This window comes from Cyrtonyx montezumae, unplaced genomic scaffold (genome assembly GCF_038088225.1).
Source record: "Cyrtonyx montezumae isolate F1298 unplaced genomic scaffold, pur_monq_1.0 scaffold_7, whole genome shotgun sequence".
In the NCBI taxonomy this organism is placed as follows: Eukaryota; Metazoa; Chordata; class Aves; order Galliformes; family Odontophoridae; genus Cyrtonyx; species Cyrtonyx montezumae.
Window position 1 is genome coordinate 34,431,552 of NW_027072078.1, and position 27,612 is coordinate 34,459,163.

A 27,612-nucleotide genomic window follows, 5' to 3' on the forward strand; every position below is an offset into this window, starting at 1 on the left:
TACATCTAAATGAACATATTTTTTAAAGGAACTTAAACAAGAACAGATTTTATAGAATTTCTCTGAGAAAATTTTGAAAACATGTTCCACTGTGGCTGGATGAACAGGGAAGTACCTTCAGAAGAAGTTACTCTGGTTGTTTGGTCTACCAGTTTCCATAGCCAATTGCCAAACTACTGCAAGAAGTACTTGAACCAGGACAGATTTTAAGTTTTGCAAGATCTGATCTCTACCCAGCATAACCTCTACACAAACAGGAATCCTAGCACCTGGGATAGTGACATTCTGTTCATGTCAAACTTCAACAGAATCCCCAAAGATCCAGAATTATTTTGCCTTTTTGTTTTTTTCTTAAAGTACTGCTACACGCAGACCAAGGGAACAGCCTGAAAAGATGACAGCAAACTTACATCACTAAGAATTTCACCACTATTCTTCGCTGTAATATAATCAACTCTGTCTGCCACTGGAGTAAATGGAAGAGTTTCAGCTTTTGTTCGATACTTCCTCTGTAAAAGAGAAAAGATGAAAACTACAGTCAGATTATAGCAGAACACTTTATAGCTAACAGCAATTCTGACTATACAGAGAAGACAAAGGCTACATTGAAAGAAAAACTCGCTATATATGGTGAATTCTGTGGAAATACTCCAGTTGTGTTTTTTGTAATAGAAGTAAATGAAATACTGATATACCATTAAAAAAAAAATACTTAAAATTACAACTACTCCTGAGGAAACCATTGTACCAAAAACTCTTTTATTACCTCATTCAATAGGTCTCCAGCATGTTTGACATGATTTATTCCAATGGAATCATTTGGCAACCATCCAATCCCTCGTAGCCATTCTAAATCAGATTTGTAAACGGCCTGAGAAAATAAGATAGAGTTTGTGCTGTTAGACACAGTTCCCCTGTACAATCCAGCAAGATCCATAAAGAAGAGCATGCACTTCTACTGGTTAAAAGGAGAGCAGTAATTCCAACTTCAGCACTATATCTAAATTCAGTATGCTTCAAACTTAGCAGCATGTAATAGTGGCATACAGCATGTACTCTAAATAACCAGTGAAGCCAATTCACTGCACTTAGCAGAAGATTTCCACTGATTAGAGTTAGAGCTGAAGCAGACTAAGAGACAACACAGTAAGAAGTTAAACTAAGTTTTCACATTAACTCACATCACTTTGAAGATCGTAGGCCTTCCTAGCATGAATGACATCATTCTGATCTGGAAGACAGATCCACTGATGCAAGTAATGACGGTAATCAACATCACTGACCAAAGATTGCCCGTGTTTAGCTGACTGGATAGATAGCATATCAACTGGAAGATGGCACTGTGTCTTCCATTTGGCAAAGTGCTTCTTGTATTCTAGTTCACTCTGAACTTTGCCTATGCCAAGGGCAAACTGAATTTTTGTATCTGCTTTTGCATTTGGAACTCCAACGTAATGTCCTTTCTGCTTCTCATGATCCAGTTTGTATTTATACTGGGTAAAGAGCAAAGATCACCATTAATAACAGTTATGGAATACTTCTTAAAGCATATGGAAAGCTAGATGCCTCCTTTCATACTTACATCACTAGCGATTTCTCTAGAAGCTTTAGCTGCCTTAATTGGGATTGCATCTGCTCTCAAATCACAACTCATCTTCATTTCATCCCAGGCTTCTTTATACAGTTTCTGAAAAGACAGTACAATGTCACACACATGCTAAACACCCTGGTATTTGTCATTAAAGAAACATGCTCTATACTGTCATTTGTTTGCTGAAATGTGACATTTATGAGGGAGCATCACTTCTGCTCCTAGCTACAAATACTGCTTGTCTGTACACGCACAGTGTCTTTAACACACCACTGCTCCAACTCATACAGTATAGAAGGGTGTTTGTAAGAGTTCTGAAAACAAAGTACTGTCTCAGTGGTGCATTATATCAATTATTTCTGAACAGATGTATACCAGAATCTATTTTAAATTGTCTAAATACTTTAAGAATGCTCAGTAGAGGGAAGGGAATGTTATGAGCTGCATACAAGGAAAGATTTCAACAAGGCTCATGTGGCTTAACCTTCAACTTTTTAAGTGATATCTTAAGAGAGTTACTATTCAGAGTTTACTATTTCTTTTTAAACGTAGAAAACAGAACAAAAAACATACCTGGCTATAATTATGAGCATTAGATTTGGCTAGGGTGATTTCAGGTGTGTCTGGCATAATATGGATCATAGTCTTGTCCTTTTCCCAGGCTTCTTTGTATTTGGGCTGTGAAAAAAATTCATTTTGTATTTAAAATATGGAAACACACTTGTCAGTAACATTAAATTCCATAAAACTCAAGTGAATTATCATCTCCAAAAAGCAAAGTGTCTCGAAGCGTAAGGCAACTTAAAATGCCACAGATCAATATTACATTTTAACAGAGAGTTTTCTGATTACATGTTTATCACCTTCAAACAATGAAAGAATTCAAGAACATTGTAACGTACAATACTGAGTTGTTCAGCATTCACTTTAGCTTGAAGGATGTCTGGAGAATCGATGACACTGGTGTACTTCAGGCTATCAATAGGTGTGCGATACACCTTGTCACTCAGGAGATCCTGGGCATGTTTCACTCTCTTAACACTTGGAGAGTCATTAGGCAACCAGCCAATCCCACGAAGCCATTCTAGGTCTGACTTATAAACAGCCTGTGTTGGAGATGGTCAGAAAAATAAAAGATTGTGTTTAAAATGACTGTCTTAATGATTTTAGACTAAAAAAAGCAGTATGTGTTTTAGAAAATGGCCAGTCAGCTGGACCTAGATTAATTCTTTTATACATGAGAAATATATGGAGCAATAAGTAAGCCTGAGAAGAAGACCTAAGTATGCTAATAAATTAAGAAGGATGCTCAAAACACTATGAAATTAAATAGTGGAGAAGCAAATGAACAGAACAGATGTTAAGCATGACAAAAAAATCTTTCTGCTCCCTCCAAAATATACATTCCTCTAGGCACTCGATGATTTAAGGGTCAAATGAAGAAAAATAGCTGCCCATTGTGAAAGATAACAAAAGGGAGTTACGAAAAAAATAGGTAAGGAGCAGAGTAATCCAGCAGTGGTAGGAGGCAACATTATCTTCATTTTAATTGACAAAACTCTTCAACAAGTAGCATGAATCTCAACATTGAAGTTCAAGTGAAATAGAAGAAGAGACAATGTTGTTGTCTGATTAAGTTGTAAGGCCAAAGCAGAAAAGCAGCTGTACTTACTCAAACTTGCACAGGAAACACTATAATTTCTTAGCTGCAATCTTACATTGTTTTCATGACAATAAATAGATTTTCATGTACACTCAAGCAAACAAAAATAAGAAAAACAGCAGATTAAAAGGCAACAAACACTTGTTATCTAAGAAGTACCATGAATGAAGAGCAAAATCTTTATCACCTCTAAATTACAATACTCCAAAGGAATACGAAACATAGCAGATGTTTTAAGTCCCTTAAAAGTTTAGAGATAATACCAATAATAGTGATTTAGTTCAGTTAATAAACAGTGTAAAAAAGAAGAGATTGTAGGAGAAAGTGATTTAAAGATCAACCGTTTGTGACTGAGCTAAAACGAACTGATAACAGTGCACACCAAACCCTCATACAAACGTACATCGCTCTGTAGGTCGTAGGCTTTCCTCGCGTGCATCACATCACTGTGGTCAGGCAGACACGTCCACTGGTGAAGGTAATGCCGGTAGTCAACATCACTGACAAGTGTCTGGCACTCCTTGGCTGCCTGCAGTGACATGGCATCCACTGGCATGTGGATCTGGGTCTTGGAGTCGTTGTATGCCTTCCTGTACAGGCGGTCGTTCTGCAGCTGCATGGCTCGTGCAGCCCACGACAGCTTGGGATCCTCCTTGGCACTTCGGCACCCAATGTAGTGCCCCTTCTGCTTCTCGTGTGCTTCTTTGTACTTGTACTAAGAGAAGTAAGAAGAATGTTAGCGGCCACACACTTCTCTCCTGCACACAACTGACAAACAAAGGACCTTTGGCTTCCTGAGCTGCCACTCCTCTGACACGTTTCCCAAAGGCACTGCCTCAGCAGACATAATTCCCATCCATTCCAAGGGCACTCTCTCCAGAACCCACAACAGATGTCCCCAGATCACCCTCAGCACTCAGAACAGCCTTTAAAATAACAAAGGGACACAAACACACACACTGCTTCCACCTGAGATGCACTTCACTCACTTCTGTCAAGCTGCACAAAGGAAGACACAAGACAACACAACCACGTTCAGAGGAGACTGTACCTCACTAGCAATGTCTCTGGAAGCCTTGGCGTGTTTGATGGGAATGGCATCAGCTCTGAGGTCATAGTTCTTTGCTTTGGCCTCATCCCAGGCCTTCTGATAATGTTTCTGCAAAGTAAATCGATCACCCATGTTACACTGAGGACTCCAGCCTTGATGTGGTCACAGGTGCTGTTCACACACATACAACTGGAGGAGAAGAGTTGCTGGAGATAAAATATCTGCTCTCTTGCTAAAATGAAACCAAGTCCTCCTGAGCTAAGAGGCCTCCTACATCTGCTAGAGACCTCTTTCTCTACTGGTCTTTTTCTGGACCAATAAAGAGAGTGAGTCTTTGTCCATTTACAAGACTGAACAGAAGTGTCTCCATACGTCTCTAAAGACCCATGCTATCCAGGACACTATGCACAAAGACACAAGGGCTCTGTCTTCAATTTAAAGTTGGCCCTGAAACGTTTGGACAGCCCACCTGAACTTGATGTCACAAGAATGGCTCAGTAAGTAACATGCTTTGAAGTTCTCTGATGAATGTGGAAAAAGAGAAAATGAATTATATCACAAGTCAGACTACAAGGAACTCAGTAATCAAAGAAAGGGCAAGATAAAAAAAAGCAGGAAATCAATACGTCTGTTGCAGCAACACTTGAAATATTTCAGTCCTAATGCACTCACATCTGCTACTTCTGAACAATATTTAAATTGATGTTCAACACCAAGAACATCTATGACTGAATGCAGTTTCCACCCAAAAATTTCCTGCCTCCTCACGCTGAAAACACAAAACAAGATTCTGCTTCCAGCCACATGTAATCTCCAGTGCTAGTCCTAGTCCCACAGAAAAAGTGGGTGAAGCAACACACATCTACAAAACACATCAGGGATGATTAGTCTAAGACTACTTCAACAGCTCCAGAAAAAATCTTTGCCAGTTTTTAATCAAGGAAGAATTCTTCTGTAATCATTCTCTGAACTTCTAACATCGCTCACAAACATGCCCATCAGGCAAGGCAGGTGACTCCTTTTTTGACAGCTTCAGGAGTATGTAGAGTTTAAGACCAAATGAATCAGTGTAGGCATGTTCTACAGAGGCAACATCATCATTTTCACATTCAAAAGGACTTTGTGAGGATAAAAAAGCAGGGAGTCAAGATCAGCAGCCTTACTTGCTTGATGAATGTCTGGTTTAATAACAATACATGTGCAGTCATGAATTGCACTCTGCATAAGAAACTATTAGATGTAATCTATGGCTTACAATACAAATACAGTGGAAAAAAGAAGCAGTACGTGCCACTCTTTATGGCAAAATCTAAAAGAAGGCAGGAAGACAGCTCAAAATCTCTACAAGCAGTAGGCACACACTGAAGTTGATAACGGTTCACACGTTTTATGTTGTTCTCTTACATTGCTGATGTTCAGAGCATTGAGTTTTGACTGCAGCATCTCAGGAGTGTCAGAAGGCACGGAAATCTGAGTCTTATCTTTGTCCCAGGCCTCACGGTACAGACGCTAAAGGGAAAGGAAATATAATGACATTACACTATGGTGTGAGCACTGAAAAATACCACAACATTGTGGGAATTACTTAGAGCATCTATTTCAAATTAATCATTTGCATATCAGAAAGAGTAGTCTCCAACACAAAGAAACATCAACATTTAACGAAAGATAAGCAAAAGGAAAGCTTACATTACTGAGTTGCATAGCATTGACCTTAGCCTGGACAACGTCTGGTGCATCAGTTACGCTGGTGAATTTCATCTGGTCTGGCCTCGTGCGGTACAACCTGTCATTCAGGATTTCCTGGGCCTTCTTGGCTTTGACCACATCCACAGAACCTTCTGTCAGCCAGCCAACGCCTCGCAACCACTCCAGGTCTGACTTGTACACATTCTACAAACAAACCAAGGGTTACTGCCATTGCAGAGACAGCTTTCAGTACAGGGAGCTTACATACGTACAAGGCTTTCCCCAAGCTCCTCCTCCAAAAGTTTTACACGAAGACTAAAATTGTAGCCTACAAAATCCATTATGAAAAAAAACTATAACATACTTTGCATTACAACAAAATTAACCATCCATTAAAATAAATCCTACATGCAGAAAAAAGAGAGATAATCTGCAAGTAAACATTATTCAGTAGACAAAAAAACATCAGTAACACACATTGCAAGTTGATATGAAGCCCCTAATACACTTCTATCAACCTGTAAACATTGATGTTGAAATTATTATATACATCAAATAAACAACCACATTAAGAACTGACTGCACATTCACGATGGTATCCGTGAGACAGTATCAGTAGAGTGACAAGAAGAGGCTCACACAACTCCAAGAATGCTTTCCTACAATTACTCTCACTCACATCGCTCTGTAGGTCATAGGCTTTCCTCGCGTGCATCACATCGTTCTGGTCAGGCAGACACGTCCACTGGTGAAGGTAATGCCGGTAGTCAACATCACTGACAAGTGTCTGGCACTCCTTGGCTGCCTGCAGTGACATGGCATCCACTGGCATGTGGATCTGGGTCTTGGAGTCGTTGTATGCCTTCCTGTACAGGCGGTCGTTCTGCAGCTGCATGGCTCGTGCAGCCCACGACAGCTTGGGGTCCTCCTTGGCACTTCGGCACCCAATGTAGTGCCCCTTCTGCTTCTCGTGTGCTTCTTTGTACTTGTACTAAGAGAAGTAAGAAGAACGTTAGCGGCCACACACTTCTCTCCTGCACACAACTGACAAACAAAGGACCTTTGGCTTCCTGAGCTGCCACTCCTCTGACACGTTTCCCAAAGGCACTGCCTCAGCAGACATAATTCCCATCCATTCCAAGGGCACTCTCTCCAGAACCCACAACAGATGTCCCCAGATCACCCTCAGCACTCAGAACAGCCTTTAAAATAACAAAGGGACACAAACACACACACTGCTTCCACCTGAGATGCACTTCACTCACTTCTGTCAGGCTGCACAAAGGAAGACACAAGACAGCACGACCACGTTCAGAGGAGACTGTACCTCACTAGCAATGTCTCTGGAAGCCTTGGCGTGTTTGATGGGAATGGCATCAGCTCTGAGGTCATAGTTCTTTGCTTTGGCCTCATCCCAGGCCTTCTGATAATGTTTCTGCAAAGTAAATCGATCACCCATGTTACATCCAGCTAGGACTCTTGAGAAATCTTGGCTTTCTTAATACCTATTCTCTTAAGCTTAAGCACTTGGGTGTTCTGTGTATTCCTTGTAACTGGCATGTTGCAATTATCCTTGCAAGTGCCCTACCAGAAACCTCATAACTCAGAGGTTAGTAAGGCAAAAAAATATAACAATAATGTGGATACATTACTGAAAACAAATCACAGTATCCTGCTGAAGGTTACTCCTGACTGTATGTGTGACCTCACCCCTTAGGAACTAAATGGACTGTCCCATTGGCTGACTTGTGCACCTTCATGACCAATGCTGAATTCTGTATGGCCTTGAAGCTGTCAGATGATCCATTCATGTACAAACCCAATTGTAGGAGCAGAGTTGCTGGAGACAAAACATCTGTTCTTTTGACTAAATAAATCCAAGCCCTTCTGAGCTCTGAAGCCTCCTATACCTGCTAATCTTCTGTAATGCTCTTTTCCATGAATAACCAAAGTTAGTGTAAGCAGAGAATCTTAGTCCATTTACAAGTATGAACAGAAACAGAAGTGTCTCCACACATCTGTAAAGACCCACGCTATCCAGGACATCAAGCACAAAAACACTAGGGCTCTGGTTTTAATGCCAACTTGGACCCACTGAAGCTTGGTCAGTCCACCTGAACTTGCTGTTATTAGAATGGCTTGGTAAACAGCGTGCTTTGTAATTCTCTAATGACTGTGAAAAATCAGAAACTAAAGGTTATTGAAAGTCAAACCACAAACAACTCTTACATTGCTGATGTTCAGAGCGTTGAGTTTTGACTGCAGCATCTCAGGAGTGTCAGAAGGTATGGAAATCTGTGTCTTATCTTTGTCCCAGACCTCACGGTACAGATGCTAAGGAAAAAGGAAACATAATGACATTTCACTATGGTCTGAACACTGGGAAAAAAAAAAATCACTTGTGGAAAGAATTCAGTAATGTTCATTACATTGGTTTCAAATTAATCATTGTCTTGATAGAAACTGCAGTTTCTAACATAAAGAAATATAAATGCTTGAATGAAAAGTAAGCAAAACAAAAACTTACGTTGCTGAGTTGCATGGCATTGATCTTAGCCTGGACAACATCTGGTGCATCAGTTATGCTGGTGAATTTTATCTGGTCTGGATGCGTGCGGTACAACCTGTCACTCAGGATTTCCTGGGCCTTCTTGGCTTTGACCACATCCACAGAACCTTCTGCCAGCCAGCCAATGCCTCGCAACCACTCCAGGTCTGACTTGTACACGTTCTGCAAACAAACCAAGGGTTACTGCCATTGCAGAGACAGCTTTGAGCAAAGAGAGCTTACACACATACAAGGCTTTCCGCAATCTCCTCCTCCAAAAGTTACACACCAAGTAGACATCACTGAGACTGCAGACCAACAAATGCTTTACATACACAGCTATGTCTTTCCTTCATATTCTAATAAAATTAACATATTTTAAAATGCAGGATGACCCAAATGATTTAAAAAAATCATATAGGGACTGACTGAACATTCATGATGGTATCCTTGAGATAGTATCAGTAGAGTGACAAGAAGAGGCTCGCAACAACTCCAAGAATGCTTTCCTACAATTACTCTCACTCACATCGCTCTGTAGGTCGTAGGCTTTCCTCGCGTGCATCACATCGTTCTGGTCAGGCAGACACGTCCACTGGTGAAGGTAATGCCGGTAGTCAACATCACTGACAAGTGTCTGGCACTCCTTGGCTGCCTGCAGTGACATGGCATCCACTGGCATGTGGATCTGGGTCTTGGAGTCGTTGTATGCCTTCCTGTACAGGCGGTCGTTCTGCAGCTGCATGGCTCGTGCAGCCCACGACAGCTTGGGATCCTCCTTGGCACTTCGGCACCCGATGTAGTGCCCCTTCTGCTTCTCGTGTGCTTCTTTGTACTTGTACTAAGAAATTATAAAATAAGTATACTAAGCACTGATTATGTATTGGTCATGAATGAATTTTATATGTACTACAATGCACTCATTTATAGTTGAGAAATATATAACGCTTCTGCATTTGCATCCTTTTTGCCAAGTTCAGTCACTTATGATTTTCTGGTATCTAACGTCAGGAATTGCAATGCAATTTTTCCTTTGAAACAGACGTCCATTATCATACTGTTTTAATGCTTCATGTAGCTTTTCATTTGATTCCTATTTCACAATCTAACAGGACATGTAAAGGTAGTACATACATCACTTGCAATATCTCTTGATGCCTTTGCACTTCGAATTGGAATCGCATCAGCTCTCATGTCATAACCCTTCTTTTTAGCATCTTCCCAGGCTTGTATATAATGTTTCTACATGAAAGAAGACAGAAAATGGTTTGAGTATTCACAAAAATGGAGTTTCTACATCTCATGTGCTCTGAAAATTTCAGTGAAAATACATTTTAAGAGATTGTTACGGTTAAAGAAATGCTTACTTAATTTCCCAATTTCCATTAACATATTATATGTTTAGATATTCTTACATGGCTAACGTTAGCTGCATTGGCCTTTGCTAATAAAATCAATGGGGTGTCAGGCATGACGTGAATCGAGGTTTTGTCTGCATCCCAGGCTTCTGTGTATAAACGCTACGGGAGAGAAAAACAGATTCTTTTAAGAAGTTTAGCTGTGTTAAGGATGACCAAACTGCAAGCTTGAAATCAGCATTCATCAAAAAGACAATTAATTATGATATAAAAGAAACAAAGGCTTGCTGGAGAGCAAAGTGTATATGTATATATAACCAAACTAATACATTTGTCCAAAGAAAGTAATTTACGAATTTCTAGATGGTTCAATTAGTTTCAATACCCCCATATATTAAACATTCTCATAGAACAGCTTAAATAGGAAACTTAATCCTTTCTCTGTTTCTTAGGAAAAGTTGAACCAGCAAATGACAGACTTAAGGTCACCAGGAAAACACTGTAGGAGTAAAATTATACTCTAAATTTGCCTGTATTTGTAAGAGCTGTTTGACTGGTGTTTCTCAATGAAGAGACAGAGCAGGTATATTTTAATTTTCATTCTCCAGGTCTTAGATGAATAACAGAAGCTTAATTAACAAAGAACATATGTTATTTACTCAAAACTTGTTCATAGGGCAGTATCTGACACTCAGTTAACAGTGCAGCACTATAGGAGTTGCAATGCCTTGATATTCTGGTACATCCTACCTTATAGCAAGTTCATGGCACCATTCCCTCAGTACATACCCTTAAACCTATCCAGAACAGTCCCTGCAGATTTTGCAGTACTGTATAAGAAGTGTGAAGATATTTAGCTGGTTCAGGAAGAGATGAGCTTTTCATAGTGAAATTTGACAGAACAGAAAAAACATACCAAACAACAATTTAAAAATAAAATTTCAGATCGGAAGTGAAGAACAGCAACATTCAGCACAATTCTTAGCTTTTCCCTTGAATAACATGTGACTTAGTAAAAATGTTATTAAAAACTTCACGTAAGAGTTTAATTCTGACCCTGAGATAATACACTTTTCCTGCAAAAAGGCTGAATTGGGACATCCATCTTCTCTGTGTAGCCCTATTTTTGTATTTTTCATCTCATCAGCAAGTTCTATCTACTAGTAATATAAACTGTAGTAATACACAAACTCACCTGGTTCATTAGCTCAGCATTATGCTTGGCTAAGACCATAGCCAAAGAATCAGTCACACTAGTAAATTTAATTTGGTCGGCTGGCTGACGATACTTCCTATCACTCAGGATTTCTCCAGCTTTCTTAGCTTTTTCAATGTCCAAGGAACCAATAGGAACCCATCCAATACCTCTGAGCCATTCCAGGTCGGATTTATAAACAGCCTGAAAAATTTTGGAAGTTCTTCATATATATACACAAGTACACAATATATATAAACACAATTAAAATAATTACAGGTAAGCATATCCTTTACCATACTAGGAATCTGAGATATTTCTGCATATTAGCAGCATACGGTCTTAAAACCAACTTGAATTTTTGAAGAAAATTTTTAATCTTGAAATAACAAAAAGGGAGTTACTGAAAATCTCCACGTGTCAGAGTTAGAAAGAAAATAGAACTAAATATAAGTTCAATAACAGGACAGCATATTAAATTTTTCATAACTAAGAACATGTCTGATACAAGCAGCTAATGCATATTTTGTACGAAGTTTTACACACAAAACCCAGTAAATTTAATTATGTTTTACAAATTCAATGATTTACTCACATCACTCTGCAGATCATAGGCCTTCCTGGCATGGATAACATCGTTCTGGTCTGGCAGGCAGATCCACTGATGCAGGTAGTGGCGGTAATCAACATCGCTCACCAGCTCCTGACATTTCTTGGCCAACACAATTCCCAGCATGTCCACTGGGCTGCTGAAGTGAGTCTTTGTCTTCTCAAAGGCCTTCTTGTACTCCCTGTCACTCTGGATCTTGGCTACGTGCATCGACCACATCATCTTGGGATCATCCTCTATGTTACGGGCTCCAATGTGGTGGCCAAGCTGCTTGCGATACCCTTCTTTATACTTGTACTGAAATAAAGTATGTTCATATTCTACATGTTATACTTATTAATCCATAAATCACACAGATAGTTTAACATAACCTTTAACATAATTCCCAATATTTCTGAATGATTTAGACCTTTCTACTATATCATTACATAAGCCATAAGAAAAAGACTGTGTACCTCACTGGCAATCTCTCTGGATGCTCTGGCAGCTTGGATAGGAATGGCATCAAAACGCAAGTCATGACCCTTCTTCTTCGATTCCTCCAAAGCTAGTTTGTACATTTTCTGTAAGAAAAATACAGTTTGTTTCAATAATCAGAAAACATAAACACTTCACTTAAACAGATCCACATAATAAAACAAGTTACATCCTTAAACAATATCGTTAATGTTCAGACAGCTGAAACTTCTGAATACAGCTCTATTTTCTGTAGAATGTAAAAGAATAAGAATTAAAAAATAATAATCATCAGATTTCAAAAGATCTTCTATTGCTGTAGAAGACACTTGGAAACTAGGAGTCATCCAGGGAAGGGAAAGAAAGAAATATTTCAAAACTTAAATAATTTATTTCCATACTCTGCTACAGAAGTGCTTTCTAGTTTATGGTAGAATATATACTTTAGAAGAACATCAGATACCTAGGAGATAAATTCTAGTAGAAGAACAGCTTTGAAGTAAGCAACGTAGTTGACCATTTGTGAAATCAAACAACTTGACAACGATGTAAAATTCAGTGGTAAGAAAACTGCAGTTTCTCAGCCCTTTGGATTTACTTACCTGACTGTAGTTTACTTGGTTTTGTTTAGCCAGCATGATTTCTGGCGTGTCAGGCATGACATGAATCGTGGTCTTATCTTTATTCCATGCTTCAGTGTACAAACGCTAAGAACACAGGAAAAAGATTAATGTTGCATTCCAGCACATGGTCAGTTTTCATAAATTACCTCAAGTATTATATCAAGTTAAACTAAAGGAAACAGTAAGAATAAATGCTCACACATTTTAACAGAACTAGATAACGAATTCTCACTGTAAGGAGAATTTAACTGAGGAAGTTCTGTGCAGAAACACAGAAGCACAGAAACAGAACAGCTAAGGTGGACAGAACCCCCCCCCAGAGGTCATCTGTTCCAAATCCCTGCTCAAACACAGCCATCTAGAGTTTACAAAACAGCAAAATTAATTAAGAATAATGAATATACCACAGAATTCTTAATGTTCACTACACAGATCACATCCGAGTAATGAATAAAATGTAGTATGTAGAAAATCTCAAGGTAAACCTTCCATTTCGTGGCTGTTAGTTTTGATACAAATACACAGAGGGGGCTATTTGAAATAAACATTATCTCTGAACTTCAGCATTACTTGTGATCATGTTATTTCAAGTTTTCTATCTCCAAGGTTTATCAAGAGAATGCTATTACGTTGCTGCACTGAATCAAGACTCACCTTATTCATCGTCTCTGCATTATGCTTAGCTAAGGCCATCTCTAAAGAATCAGTGACACTGGTAAACTTGATGGTGTCTGGAGGCTGACGGTACACTTTGTCACTCAGGATCTGTCCTGCCCTCTTGGCTTTTTCAATATCCAAGGAACCAATGGGGACCCAACCAACACCACGCAACCATTCAAGGTCTGATTTGTAAACATTCTATTACAAAAAAAAAAAAAAAAAACAAATGAGAAATTCTAATAATAAAAGTTATTTACACAAGCAATCTTTTCACAAGTGCTTCTGCAAACTCACCATCAATTTTTAATACAAATAAATCTCAAAGCCCAGAAAAAATCTTCGAAGAAACCACTACATTTCATCTAGATACAAAGCTCTATCTAGATAGAAGTTTCACATGAAGGTGAATGATAAATAGTCCAAAAAGGCCAAATTGGACAACTTCACTTAAATATCAACAAGTAAATAAATACTCATGGAGATCTGAGTTTCATTATACCATAAAACATTAAAATTGCCTGAAAATTTGTGTTCTGTCGCATTTGTACATATTATTCTCATCCACAAATGTAAAATATCAAACATGGTCCTTCCCAAAAATGAAATCTGAGGTACTCACATCACTCTGCAGATCATAGGCCTTCCTGGCATGGATAACATCGTTCTGGTCCGGCAGGCAGATCCACTGATGCAGGTAGTGGCGGTAATCAACATCGCTCACCAACTCCTGACATTTCTTGGCCAACACAATTCCCAGCATGTCCACTGGGCTGCTGAAGTGAGTCTTTGTCTTCTCAAAGGCCTTCTTGTACTCCCTGTCACTCTGGATCTTGGCTACGTGCATCGACCACATCATCTTGGGATCATCCTCTATGTTACGGGCTCCAATGTGGTGGCCAAGCTGCTTGCGATACCCTTCTTTATACTTGTACTGAAATATAAATCAAGATAATATACTTATATATAGAATATAATATCAATTACCCATGTAAAATGCTTCTAATAATAAACTCTCTGAAGTTTTCTGTAATCAATAGCCAACAAAGTACGTTTAAAGTAATTCTGGTACTGAGAGCACTGACCCTCGAGTTAAATTTTTGAGTTTTGTATTAGAGCAGTAAACAGGGAGGGTAAGAACTTTTTTTTGAGAAAATGTTCTCTAATATTACTAAGAATTCATCCTAATATGTTTTACACATATTTCTAAAGATTTAATTATAAATACTGCTATAAACACGGCAGGAACATCATATCATCTATATTTTTTTACAGTTAGTTCTTTATACATATATAATTTATTTACAAAGTGTGATTTCTAGATGAGAGTTAAACTTTTTTTTACATAAATAATCTGATCATTTTTATGTTGTAGAGATCTGATGTCATCACATACCAAAACCAAACAAACAAAAACCCTAAAATATCAGTGTCTTACATCACTGGCAATTTGCCTCGATGCTTTGGCAGCCTGAATGGGGATAGCATCACTTCTCAAATCATAGCCTTTCTTTTTTGCTTCTTCCATGGCTTGTTTGTACAGTTTCTAGATGAAGAATTGAACAAGATTAATGTAACTGAACTCCACATATTACATTCTGTGTAAATAAACTGCTTGTGAGTGGGTTAAGAAAATGGTTAAGATTCTCCCTATCCTGGTTTTATCCAACCTCCTTAATTCAAATCTCCACATTACTAACTCATACAAATCTATACTGAAGGAAGATCTTCGCTAACTACACTAATAACTTCTTTCTTCCTAAAATTTAATAACATAACATAGGTTACAATTTGATAGATAAGCTATTTCTCCACATAAAAGTGGAACAAAGCTTTCTAAAGTCACCTATTACAGATGTGAATGTTCTTGCCTAAACTACCACTGAACACTGCAAACAATAATCATCACAACTGTGAAGGAATTTTTCTTTTATTATTTCTAATGTAATGAATTTTGCTTTTTTCCAACAATATATACAATGGCAAAAAGAACCCCCCATAAATTCACCAGAGATACACTTGTCATAGAAGTTATTTTAAGCAGTGATCACAGACATACGTATGTACTACAAATCACATTTTTAAAGTCACAAATTTGACCACAAATATTTGGTATTACATAAAGAAATTGATCTATAAAAACATCTGTATTAGCTTTATAAGAATACTGACACAGAACCTATGGAGAACTAACATACTCACATAACTGTAGTTATGCATATTCTGTTTTGCCAGTGTGATTTCTGGTGTGTCAGGCATTATGTGAATTTGTGTCTTGTCTTTATCCCAGGCCTCAGTGTACAAACGCTGCAGGAAAAATACCATATGTTAAGCAAGGAAAAAAAAGCTGACAACTTGGAGATCCCCTAAAACATAAGAATTGCACAGATGTACAAAACTATACTCCTAGACTAAAAAGTCCTTATTTCTTATATAACAGTGAAATTTTATGTTCATTTATCTAGGAGTTTAATTTTCAGGTTAAGCATTCCTAATGTAGAAACAATTCTGTGTAAAAAAAATATTTGGAAAAAAAGGCTTTCCACAGAATGCTCATCAGACACACAGAGATCCAAACTCTACTAATGTCTCACTGAAAGAGGAAATGGTTTCATTGACATACATAGTGCTGAATGAGATTATGGCCTCAGATTCACAAAAACACTTGCACTTGTAAGAACTTCACTGAATTGTTTCAAATAGAGATAATCCAAAGACTGTTTTGAATAAAGTAATTTATCAAATGCTAGATTACTAGGTACTTCTGATAAAATATTAGATAACTAGATAAACTTTTATATCAAAAATTGGATGAAAGATAACATGCTAATAAATACTAGGGTACGTAAGAATCTTTAAAACTGGTAAGTACAATTTAACTTGGTAACTTGGAAGATAGTGATATGCGTATTAGCATTTACTACAAATGTTACTTGCTGATTATCAAGAATGTAACTGAGATTTGTAAAGGATCATGCTGAAAACTCATGCAGCAACACAGACTTGTATTTCCAGACCTCTGTGCTGGAACTTCAGCATTACTTGTGATCATGTTATTTCAAGTTTTCTATCTCCAAAGTTTATCAGGAGAATGCTATTACGTTGCTGCACTGAATCAAGACTCACCTTATTCATCGTCTCTGCATTATGCTTAGCTAAGGCCATCTCTAAAGAATCAGTGACACTGGTAAACTTGATGGTGTCTGGAGGCTGACGGTACACTTTGTCACTCAGGATCTGTCCTGCCCTCTTGGCTTTTTCAATATCCAAGGAACCAATGGGGACCCAACCAACACCACGCATCCATTCAAGGTCTGACTTATAGACATTCTATTACAAAAGAATACAAAGATAGACATCTCATTAATATTGCCAGTTTCATATATCCTATGTAAACGGTGCTTACTTTCCATTAGTGACCTTCCTCCTAGTTCAAGTGTGCAAAAATAATCTTTGTTAACAACATAGATACAGACCCCAAACATCCTTCAAGGTATAATTCTCCCAGGAATGTGCAGGAGAATGACAAAGAAAATAAAACATTAAAATTCAACACAAATATTTCCTGCAATATAAATTCCTAACAAACAGGAGCTCATACACAAAGAGAGAGCAAGTGCCTATTTATTTTGTCAAGTGAGAGCAGAAAAACTTTCTCTCCTACAGTCATGCAATGTAAAGACAAACTCTAGGCAATGTAAACTTAATATTCAGTTAGTCTGCAAAAAATGGCACTAATGTTCTCCATGACAATTGCACATAACTAATTTGCTTCCATTATGCTAAGAGATTAACTGAACAAAAGCCTCCATAACACACAGCCTTCCTTATTTACACACACTCCTAAGATTCCTCTGACCTCACCTTGGAACAAGTAGAGGAAAACCTAATGAGAAAAACTACTGTGTGAGACAGTTCAAGGAGCTACTACACTTCATATGCAGCAGCCTGAACCATTTGTGTGTTAAGAACAAGAAATTACATACAATTTAGAAGTTGGCTGGTAAGTACTCACATCACTCTGCAGATCATAGGCCTTCCTGGCATGGATAACATCGTTCTGGTCTGGCAGGCAGATCCACTGATGCAGGTAGTGGCGGTAATCAACATCGCTCACCAGCTCCTGACATTTCTTGGCCAACACAATTCCCAGCATGTCCACTGGGCTGCTGAAGTGAGTCTTTGTCTTCTCAAAGGCCTTCTTGTACTCCCTGTCACTCTGGATCTTGGCTACGTGCATCGACCACATCATCTTGGGATCATCCTCTATGTTACGGGCCCCAATGTGGTGGCCAAGCTGCTTGCGATACCCTTCTTTATATTTGTACTGTATGGAAAAAAAATTGTTAATTAAGGTTATTTCTACATTTCTTCACACATAAAGACTAGGCCGTGTAGAACAACCGCGAGAAAACTCAGTGTGTGATCCCACAGTAATGTTAAAATGACTAGATACTTTGTTGATAAACTGTAGTGCACACAACAAAGAATTCACCTAACAATTTTGGCCTATTAAATTCTGATATTTTCCTAAGCAAAATCCTTCAGACTAAAAGCATCTCCTCAGGCTGTTAAATAAAAATGGCTCAAATCAAGACATCAGTACGATAAGCAAAACGTTCAGAAAATAGAGCCAACCCCATGAACAGTCAGAAAGTGAACTTTAAGCAAAATGGGAAAACAAATTCCCATTTAATCTCAACTAAGGACAAAAATATTGGAAGAGGAGAAAAAAGGAGAGTTGTCAACAACAACAAAAAAAAATTGAAAAATAAATATTAACATTTAATTACTAGAAAAAAAACAACTACATATACACTGAGATTAACACAAAATTTCATATTAAAAAAAATACAAGCAGAGAAGATTGAGAAAAAGGGTCTATAAGAAGACACTAACACAAAACTAAAATGAAAGGACAAATACTCAGGTAAAACCAAAATTATGACTGACTACACAGAAAGGTTAGCACAGACATAAGCTGGAAGCATTAAAAAACTGATAAAGATGGTGCACCACCAAGGCTCCTGAGTACTTACATCACTGGCAATATCCCTGGAAGCTTTAGCAGACTTGATGGGAATGGCATCTGCACGTAGGTCATGGCCCTTTTTCTTATCTTCTTCCATTGCCAGCCTGTACATTTTCTGAAAGACAAGCAAGCATTCCCCACGTGAAACAAACAGCACTCCATCCTGCATCACCTCGCCCCAGGGCTGCACACCAAACCCCTCACAAAACACCTACCTCACTGTAGTTCACTTTGTTCTGCTGGGCCAGCAAAATACCAGGGGTATCTGGCATAATGTGAATGCTGGTTTTGTCCTTCTCCCAGGCTGCGATGTATGAGCGCTGAAAAGAAGAGCACAACAGGCAATGAGAACACGCAAGACCTGAGCAACAAACACCACAACCAAGACAGCTCTGGTGCAAGAGACTTAGCCACCTTCGACTGCACCAAGAACTCCCAACCCTTCACCCATTTTGCTTTCCCACATCACTCCCAAACACGCCTCCAATTACACTCCACACTCGTGGATCTAAAGCAACGAACACAAATCCCCAACACAGGGCACAGTGCATCAGCCCTCCAGAAAATAAAAACAAACCAAAAACTAAACAGCTCTACTGTCCTGATAAAGGAAGGTGAAACTCTCTCAAGGTCACAAACACAAAGAAATCTCACATGGTTCATAATTTCTGAGTTGTGCTTTGCCAGAAGCATAGGCATGGAGTCAGGAAGGCTCGTGAACCTGATGGTGTCCGGGTGCTGTCGGTACTTCTTGTCACTCAGGATCTTGCTCGCTCGCTTATTCTTCTCCTCATCCAGGGAACCAATTGGGGACCAGCCAATGCCTCTCAGCCACTGCAGGTCAGACTTGTACACATTCTGAAAGCACAGGCAACGACAAAAGCCAGCTCAGCAACATCCTCAACTCACACCACCACTCCTCCAACCAAGGCAGGCTCTGTCTGCCAAGGCAGATTCTCCTGTACCAACCCAACCTGACAGCACCTTGGGTCTCCTGTTAGGTGCAGCTTCCCTCACACCCAGGTTCTGGAGGCATCTGCAGCCTGCACCTCCACAAGCAATCAATAAAGCAGTCCACACGCACCTTTGCTGCAAAAGCCTTTGCAGGCAAATGGGGCAAAGAGCTGCTCCATTCAGCAGCTGCTGGATAGTTTTATCCCTCAACACTGAACGCTCTTTAAGCCACCTCCATCTGCACAGGTGGCTTGTGTTTGACCAGTTCTCACCAACCAAAAGGAAAAATTTGATTACTTAGCCCAACACACATCACACAGAAATTCTGCCAGCAGAACTAATGCTTCCCCATGATCTCTCAAGGAAAGACACAACTCCTCTGTGAACATAAAGAATAACATCACACAAACATTTCCTTCCCAGGTCAGGACACTCGGTTCACAGCACTCACACAGGCAGTACAGCCACAGCAGTCTCACCCTATCAGCCTACTTCATGGTCCACAACTCTGCACCCTCCCCAGCAATGGCACACAACACAAGACCCACTTCCCCTCCTCACACAACCCCTTCAAGGACAACTCACATCACTCTGAAGGTCGTACACTTTCCGGGCTTGGACAACATCGTTCTGGTCCGGCAGACACGTCCAGCGATGCAGAGGATGCTTGTAATCAACATCGCTCACCAGCTCCTGACATTTCTTGGCCAACACAATTCCCAGCATGTCCACTGGGCTGCTGAAGTGAGTCTTTGTCTTCTCAAAGGCCTTCTTGTACTCCCTGTCACTCTGGATCTTGGCTACGTGCATCGACCACATCATCTTGGGATCATCCTCTATGTTACGGGCTCCAATGTGGTGACCAAGCTGCTTGCGATACCCCTCCTTGTACTTGTACTGTATGGAGAAAGAAGTTCAGTACATTTCAGATGAGCCTTTATTCCCTTTTGACTCTATTCCCTAATAGGTTCTGCAATCAGCACTTCACTAATCAAAAACCACCACACTATCTGACTTCTAAGCACAGCATTTCACAATAATGGGCTACACATCCAGCACACCCAAGGCCTGTGCTGGACTGCTGGAGGTACATGGGGGTCCACACAGCAACTCCAGCTAAGACAGCTCAGGAATCAGGAGCACTGTCCTGATGAAAAACAGGAAACAGCCCTCCAGACTGTCCCAGAATGGATTCATTCTCTTCTGCACTGTCTGCATTCACCCACACAGCCCACTGCAGCAGCACCAGGCTCTTGAGCACACAGCAGCGGAGCCCTCATCACTCAAACTACTGGGAGACCTCAACTGAAACTACCCAACTACATCACCTAGCACAGGGACAATGGATGGCTCTGCATGTTTCCCTCCTCTTCTTTCTGAAAAGCACAGTAACTCTGCAAAAAGACTCAACTTATCTATCTGGACTAAGGGAACAACCCAGAACCACAAAATGTTGTATGAGTGAGTAAAATCTGGACCTGCATGGGTACACCATGAAACAAAATTCTGAATCACAAACTGTGACAAACTAATGCCAGACATACAGTGATTGGACCTGATACAGTCCAAAGACAACAAATGCTTCTCTTACATGACAGAACTTCCTCTGGGCTTTCTTTTCAAAGCTCTCTTGGGCAGCTGCAAACATCAGGGGAGGGCAAAACTGCACTACTGAGACCATCCCAAATCTCACGCATAAGCAGAAGCTGCAACAAGCCCCAAAGGAACATTGCTTTTCACTTAATCCTTCATCCAATTCCTGCGGACACATTCTCTACACTGCAAACAATGTCCTTCATCACACTGCACACACACGACACGCATCACATGCTACAGGAATTACCTCCTGAACCAACGTCCTTACAGAACAACAGAGCACTAACAGGAGGACAGAGCTCCCCTGACTCCATTCATCTGCATTTTCCATCACCGCTCCGCATACACGAGCACTGAGAAACAGACCAAGATGGTGCACCACCAAGGCTCCTGAGTACTTACATCACTGGCAATATCCCTGGAAGCTTTAGCAGACTTGATGGGAATGGCATCTGCACGTAGGTCATGGCCCTTTTTCTTATCTTCTTCCATTGCCAGCCTGTACATTTTCTGAAAGACAAGCAAGCATTCCCCACGTGAAACAAACAGCACTCCATCCTGCATCACCTCGCCCCAGGGCTGCACACCAAACCCCTCACAAAACACCTACCTCACTGTAGTTCACTTTGTTCTGCTGGGCCAGCAAAATACCAGGGGTATCTGGCATAATGTGAATGCTGGTTTTGTCCTTCTCCCAGGCTGCGATGTATGAGCGCTGAAAAGAAGAGCACAACAGGCAATGAGAACACGCAAGACCTGAGCAACAAACACCACGACCAAGACAGCTCTGGTGGAAGAGACTTAGCCACCTTCGACTGCACCAAGAACTCCCAACCCTTCACCCATTTTGCTTTCCCACATCACTCCCAAACACGCCTCCAATTACACTCCACACACGTGGATCTAAAGCAACGAACACAAATCCCCAACACAGGGCACAGTGCATCAGCCCTCCAGAAAATAAAAACAAACCAAAACCTAAACAGCTCTACTGTCCTGATAAAGGAAGGTGAAACTCTCTCAAGGTCACAAACACAAAGAAATCTCACATGGTTCATAATTTCTGAGTTGTGCTTTGCCAGAAGCATAGGCATGGAGTCAGGAAGGCTCGTGAACCTGATGGTGTCCGGGTGCTGTCGGTACTTCTTGTCACTCAGGATCTTGCTCGCTCGCTTATTCTTCTCCTCATCCAGGGAACCAATTGGGGACCAGCCAATGCCTCTCAGCCACTGCAGGTCAGACTTGTACACATTCTGAAAACACAGGCAACGACAAAAGCCAGCTCAGCAACATCCTTAACTCACACCACCACTCCTCCAACCAAGGCAGGCTCTGTCTGCCAAGGCAGATTCTCCTGTACCAACCCAATCTGACAGCACCTTGGGTCTCCTGTTAGGTGCAGCTTCCCTCACACTCAGGTTCTGGAGGCATCTGCAGCCTGCACCACCACAAGCAATCAATAAAGCAGTCCACATGCATCTTCTCAGCAAAAGCCTTTGCAGGCAAATGGGGCAAAGAGCTGCTCCATTCAGCAGCTGCTGGATAGTTTTATCCCTCAACACTGAACGCTCTTTAAGCCACCTCCATCTGCACAGGTGGCTTGTGTTTGACCAGTTCTCACCAACCAAAAGGAAAAATTTGATTCCTTTCCCCACCCCATATCAAACAGAAATTCTGCCAGCAGTACTAATGCTTCCCCATGATCTCTCAAGGAAAGACACAACTCCTCTGTGAACGTAAAGAATAACATCACACAAACATTTCCTTCCCAGGTCAGGACACTCGGTTCACAGCACTCACACAGGTAGTACAGCCACAGCAGTCTCACCCTATCAGCCTACTTCATGGTCCACAACTCTGCACCCTCCCCAGCAATGGCACACAACACAAGACCCACTTCCCCTCCTCACACAACCCCTTCAAGGACAACTCACATCACTCTGAAGGTCGTACACTTTCCGGGCTTGGACAACATCGTTCTGGTCCGGCAGACACGTCCACCGATGTAGAGGATGCTTGTAATCAACATCGCTCACCAGCTCCTGACATTTCTTGGCCAACACAATTCCCAGCATGTCCACTGGGCTGCTGAAGTGAGTCTTTGTCTTCTCAAAGGCCTTCTTGTACTCCCTGTCACTCTGGATCTTGGCTACGTGCATCGACCACATCATCTTAGGATCGTCCTCTATGTTACGGGCTCCAATGTGGTGACCAAGCTGCTTGCGATACCCCTCCTTGTATTTGTACTGTATGGAGAAAGAAGTTCAGTACATTTCAGATGAGCCTTTATTCCCTTTTGACTCTATTCCCTAATAGGTTCTGCAATCAGCACTTCACTAATCAAGGCTGGCAAAAACTACCACACTATCTGACTTCTAAGCACAGCATTTCACAATAATGGGCTACACATCCAGCAAAACCCAGGCCTGTGCTGGACTGCTGGAGGTACATGGGGGTCCACACAGCAACTCCAGCCAAGCAAGCTCAGGAATCAGGAGCACTCTTGTTTGTTTATTTTTCATTAAAAAATTAAAGCTAGGAAGAGAAATTCCAGACTGACTCAGCAGGCAACCAGGGATTCCTCATAACTAGCATAACTACTCTCAACTTTGCAGTCCCTGGGAGCAGCACCACACTCTCTAGCATTTTGGGCCCTCAATCTTATTCTTCTTGCCTGTTGTGAATCCTCAGCTGCATGGCACCAAGAACCTAAAATGTGGGCAGTAAAAATGGGCAATACTACACTTTTACCTCCTCTTCTTTCTGAGATGTACATTAAGCCTCAGAAAAGACTGAATTCATCAGGCTTGAATGATGGAACAATCCAGTACTACAAAACACTGCATCAGACAGTAAGTTCATCTCCTTTCTGACTACATGCTGAAATCAAAGCATCATAGAATCCAAGATCAGAATTGGTTGGAAGGAACCACTGAAGAACATTTTGACCAATCCTCTGCCATAGGCAGAAACATATTTCAATAGATCACAAGACCTCAAATGCCATCTTGACACTGAAACATTTCCATAAATAGGTAATCCACCACATTGGGCAACCTATTCCAGCAAATCTCACGAGCATTATAAGGACGAAATTCTTCAAAGTATGTAATCTAATCTTGTGTCTTTCATCTTCAAACCAATACCCCATTTTTATCATAAAACACCCTCAAGAAAAAAGCCTTTCTCAATGCTTTCTACAAACCACCCCCAAAAACATAAAACCTACAATAAAGTTGCCCTAGAGCATTCCTTTCCTCAGGCTGAACACCCACACCTAGCTCACCATTGCTCTGTAGGCAAGGTGCCCCAGCCCTCTGATAAATTTTATGGTGCATCTCTAGATCCGTGTTAAGAAGTCCACTCACTTAGCTTTTGGGCTCACAGCACACTAAACAGAATACTTTAGGAAGGGCTTCATAACAGTGAAAAAGAGGACAATACCTTGAGGGTAACACCACTATTGAAACTGTTCAAAGATAAAATTTAATTGCTATGCTGAAAGCACAGCCAAGGAATAATAATCTACACAACCAAAAGTGGAAGAGTAACAATAACTCAGTAATAATGAGAACCAATACATCTCAAAGAAAGACAATAAATGCTACTCTCATATCAGAGAATTTCCTTAGAACTTTATTTTCCAAAGCTCTCTTGGGCAGCTGCAAACATCAGAGGAGGGCAAAACTGCACTACTGAGACCGTCCCAAATCTCACGCATAAGCAGAAGGTGCAACAAGCCCCAGAGGAACATTGCTTTTCACTTAATCCTTCATCCAATTCCTGCTGACACATTCTCTACACTGCAAACAATGTCCTTCATCACACTGCACACACACAACACGCATCACATGCTACAGGAATTACCTCCTGAACCAACGTCCTTACAGAACAACAGAGCACTAACAGGAGGACAGAGCTCCCCTGACTCCATTCATCTGCATTTTCCATCACCACTCCGCATACACGAGCACTGAGAAACAGACCAAGATGGTGCACCACCAAGGCTCCTGAGTACTTACATCACTGGCAATATCCCTGGAAGCTTTAGCAGACTTGATGGGAATGGCATCTGCACGTAGGTCATGGCCCTTTTTCTTATCTTCTTCCATTGCCAGCCTGTACATTTTCTGAAAGACAAGCAAGCATTCCCCACGTGAAACAAACAGCACTCCATCCTGCATCACCTCGCCCCAGGGCTGCACACCAAACCCCTCACAAAACACCTACCTCACTGTAGTTCACTTTGTTCTGCTGGGCCAGCAAAATACCAGGGGTATCTGGCATAATGTGAATGCTGGTTTTGTCCTTCTCCCAGGCTGCGATGTATGAGCGCTGAAAAGAAGAGCACAACAGGCAATGAGAACACGCAAGACCTGAGCAACAAACACCACGACCAAGACAGCTCTGGTGCAAGAGACTTAGCCACCTTCGACTGCACCAAGAACTCCCAACCCTTCACCCATTTTGCTTTCCCACATCACTCCCAAACACGCCTCCAATTACACTCCACACACGTGGATCTAAAGCAACGAACACAAATCCCCAACACAGGGCACAGTGCATCAGCCCTCCAGAAAATAAAAACAAACCAAAACCCAAACAGCTCTACAGTCCTTGTGAAACTCTCTCAAGGTCACAAACACAAAGAAATCTCACATGGTTCATAATTTCTGAGTTGTGCTTTGCCAGAAGCATAGGCATGGAGTCAGGAAGGCTCGTGAACCTGATGGTGTCCGGGTGCTGTCGGTACTTCTTGTCACTCAGGATCTTGCTCGCTCGCTTATTCTTCTCCTCATCCAGGGAACCAATTGGGGACCAGCCAATGCCTCTCAGCCACTGCAGGTCAGACTTGTACACATTCTGAAAACACAGGCAACGACAAAAGCCAGCTCAGCAACATCCTTAACTCATACCACCACTCCTCCAACCAAGGCAGGCTCTGTCTGCCAAGGCAGATTCCCCTATACCAACCCAACCTGACAGCACCTTGGGTCTCCTGTTAAGTGCAGCTTCCCTCACACCCAGGTTCTGGAGGCATCTGCAGCCTACACCAAGCAATCAACAAAGCTGTCCACACGCATCTTCTCTGCAAAAGCCTTTGCAGGCAAATGGTGCAAAGAGCTGCTCCATTCAGCAGCTGCTGGCTGGCAGAGGCACACGAGCAGCTTTACTCTTCAGCACCTAATGCACTTTAAACCATTCCCATCTGCACAGATGGCTTGTGTTTGTCCCATGTTCATCATTCAAAGCTAAAAATTTGACTACTTTGCCCTCCTCTGCCATTAGGAAGTTTAGCCACCTGCAACAACTCTTCCCTCAAAAGTGACAAAGTACGCAACAAGTACTCTGTCAAGCTAAATTACAACACTGTTTTGGGATTACTAGGCATCATTTTGGTAGTGGCTGCAGTTGGCATTTTGCCTTCTGTGAGAAGAGTTCGAAAGCTAGCCTGTGTTAGATAAGAGTCAGTTCCACCTGTCACCAGCAGGAACCCTCTGCTGTTCAGATCTCAGTCAGTGAATAAGACTGCCTGCACCTCCCTGAGAATGCATAGTAGAAAGGAGAAAACAGCTGCACTACAGCTGCTGGGAGCAAAGAGTGAGAAAATTTGAGAGAAACAGACCCTCAGGCACCAGCACTAGTGAAGAAGGAGGGCAGAAGGCGCTCCAGGCAGAAAACACGTGTTTTCTTCAGCCCAGATGTGGTCCATGGTGGAGCACATTATCCCCCTGCAACCAATGGGCACCATGTTGCCCATTGGCTGCAGGGGGATAATGTGCTCCCCATGTGCAGCCTGTGGAGAAGCCTATGGTGAAGCAAGTGGATTTGGTCTGAAGGAAACTGCAGCCCATGCAGAGTTCCTATAGGAGCAGGCTCTCCACACTGGAGCTGCAGGCAAAGAACAGGAGCCTGCAGTGGAGCAGGAAGCCTGGGGAAGCTAATGCCTGTGTAGGTCCATGCTGGAGCAGTCCCAGAAGTATGGGCCCTGTGGTACAGTGCTTTGTTGCAGCAGAGCTTCAAGAGCTTCAGCCTGTGGGAAGCCCACAGAGGATGAGAAATGGACAGAAGACAACCCATGGAAGGGACCCCACGTGGAGCAGGACAAGACATGGAGAAGATGAAGCATGCATGCATTGAGAGTAACTGCCACTTCCCATATGCCTGCACTGCTTGGGGGAAGAAGGGAGAAGAGGATAAACGGGAGGAAAGATGTTCTAAACTTGCTTTCATTTTCTCACTGCCCTAACCCAATAGTATATAGACAATGAACGACACTTTTCTACATACATTTTGCTAATTGGTGAGGAGTTTCCATATACATATATAATCTCACAAGCTCATTATCATTATATTTGCTTCCCAATATTACAACAAGGGGGACAGGGGTAGTGATGCGATGAACACCAAACAGCAAAGAGTGTGAAGTTAGGATAGATTCCATGAAAACATCTTCCAGGTCAGGACACTCGGTTCAACACTCAGGCAATACAGACACAGCAGTCTCACACTATCAGCATTCTTCATGATCCACAACAATGGCACACGACACAAGACCCACTTCCCCTCCTCACACAACCCCTTCAAG

General features: G+C 41.3%; 1 protein-coding gene across 27 annotated transcripts in view; it reads right to left on the bottom strand.

Moving 5' to 3' along the window:
- NEB (nebulin) overlaps nt 1-27,612 on the bottom strand; it is a 113,838-nt gene that overhangs the window by 51,224 nt on the left and 35,002 nt on the right. For 21 of the 27 annotated variants that reach the window (XM_065751346.1, XM_065751332.1, XM_065751333.1 and 18 more), the window contains exons 40-65: nt 16,568-16,771; nt 15,644-15,748; nt 14,880-14,987; nt 14,064-14,375; nt 13,439-13,642; nt 12,764-12,868; nt 12,161-12,268; nt 11,691-12,002; nt 11,096-11,299; nt 9,958-10,062; nt 9,677-9,784; nt 9,072-9,383; nt 8,522-8,725; nt 8,224-8,328; nt 7,322-7,429; nt 6,674-6,985; nt 5,995-6,198; nt 5,710-5,814; nt 4,306-4,413; nt 3,658-3,969; nt 2,494-2,697; nt 2,165-2,269; nt 1,583-1,687; nt 1,182-1,493; nt 767-871; nt 411-509 (exon numbers count right to left, since the gene is read on the bottom strand). In XM_065751346.1, coding sequence (XP_065607418.1) covers nt 411-509; nt 767-871; nt 1,182-1,493; nt 1,583-1,687; nt 2,165-2,269; nt 2,494-2,697; nt 3,658-3,969; nt 4,306-4,413; nt 5,710-5,814; nt 5,995-6,198; nt 6,674-6,985; nt 7,322-7,429; nt 8,224-8,328; nt 8,522-8,725; nt 9,072-9,383; nt 9,677-9,784; nt 9,958-10,062; nt 11,096-11,299; nt 11,691-12,002; nt 12,161-12,268; nt 12,764-12,868; nt 13,439-13,642; nt 14,064-14,375; nt 14,880-14,987; nt 15,644-15,748; nt 16,568-16,771 — 4,575 coding nt within the window. Of the gene's footprint in view, nt 1-410; nt 510-766; nt 872-1,181; nt 1,494-1,582; nt 1,688-2,164; nt 2,270-2,493; nt 2,698-3,657; nt 3,970-4,305; nt 4,414-5,709; nt 5,815-5,994; nt 6,199-6,673; nt 6,986-7,321; nt 7,430-8,223; nt 8,329-8,521; nt 8,726-9,071; nt 9,384-9,676; nt 9,785-9,957; nt 10,063-11,095; nt 11,300-11,690; nt 12,003-12,160; nt 12,269-12,763; nt 12,869-13,438; nt 13,643-14,063; nt 14,376-14,879; nt 14,988-15,643; nt 15,749-16,567; nt 16,772-17,456; nt 17,769-18,480; nt 18,589-18,688; nt 18,794-19,127; nt 19,332-20,012; nt 20,325-21,425; nt 21,534-21,633; nt 21,739-22,072; nt 22,277-22,957; nt 23,270-25,045; nt 25,154-25,253; nt 25,359-25,682; nt 25,887-27,612 lie in introns of all 27 variants that reach the window. The other 6 variants (XM_065751352.1, XM_065751347.1, XM_065751351.1 and 3 more) reach the window with 6 other exon arrangements.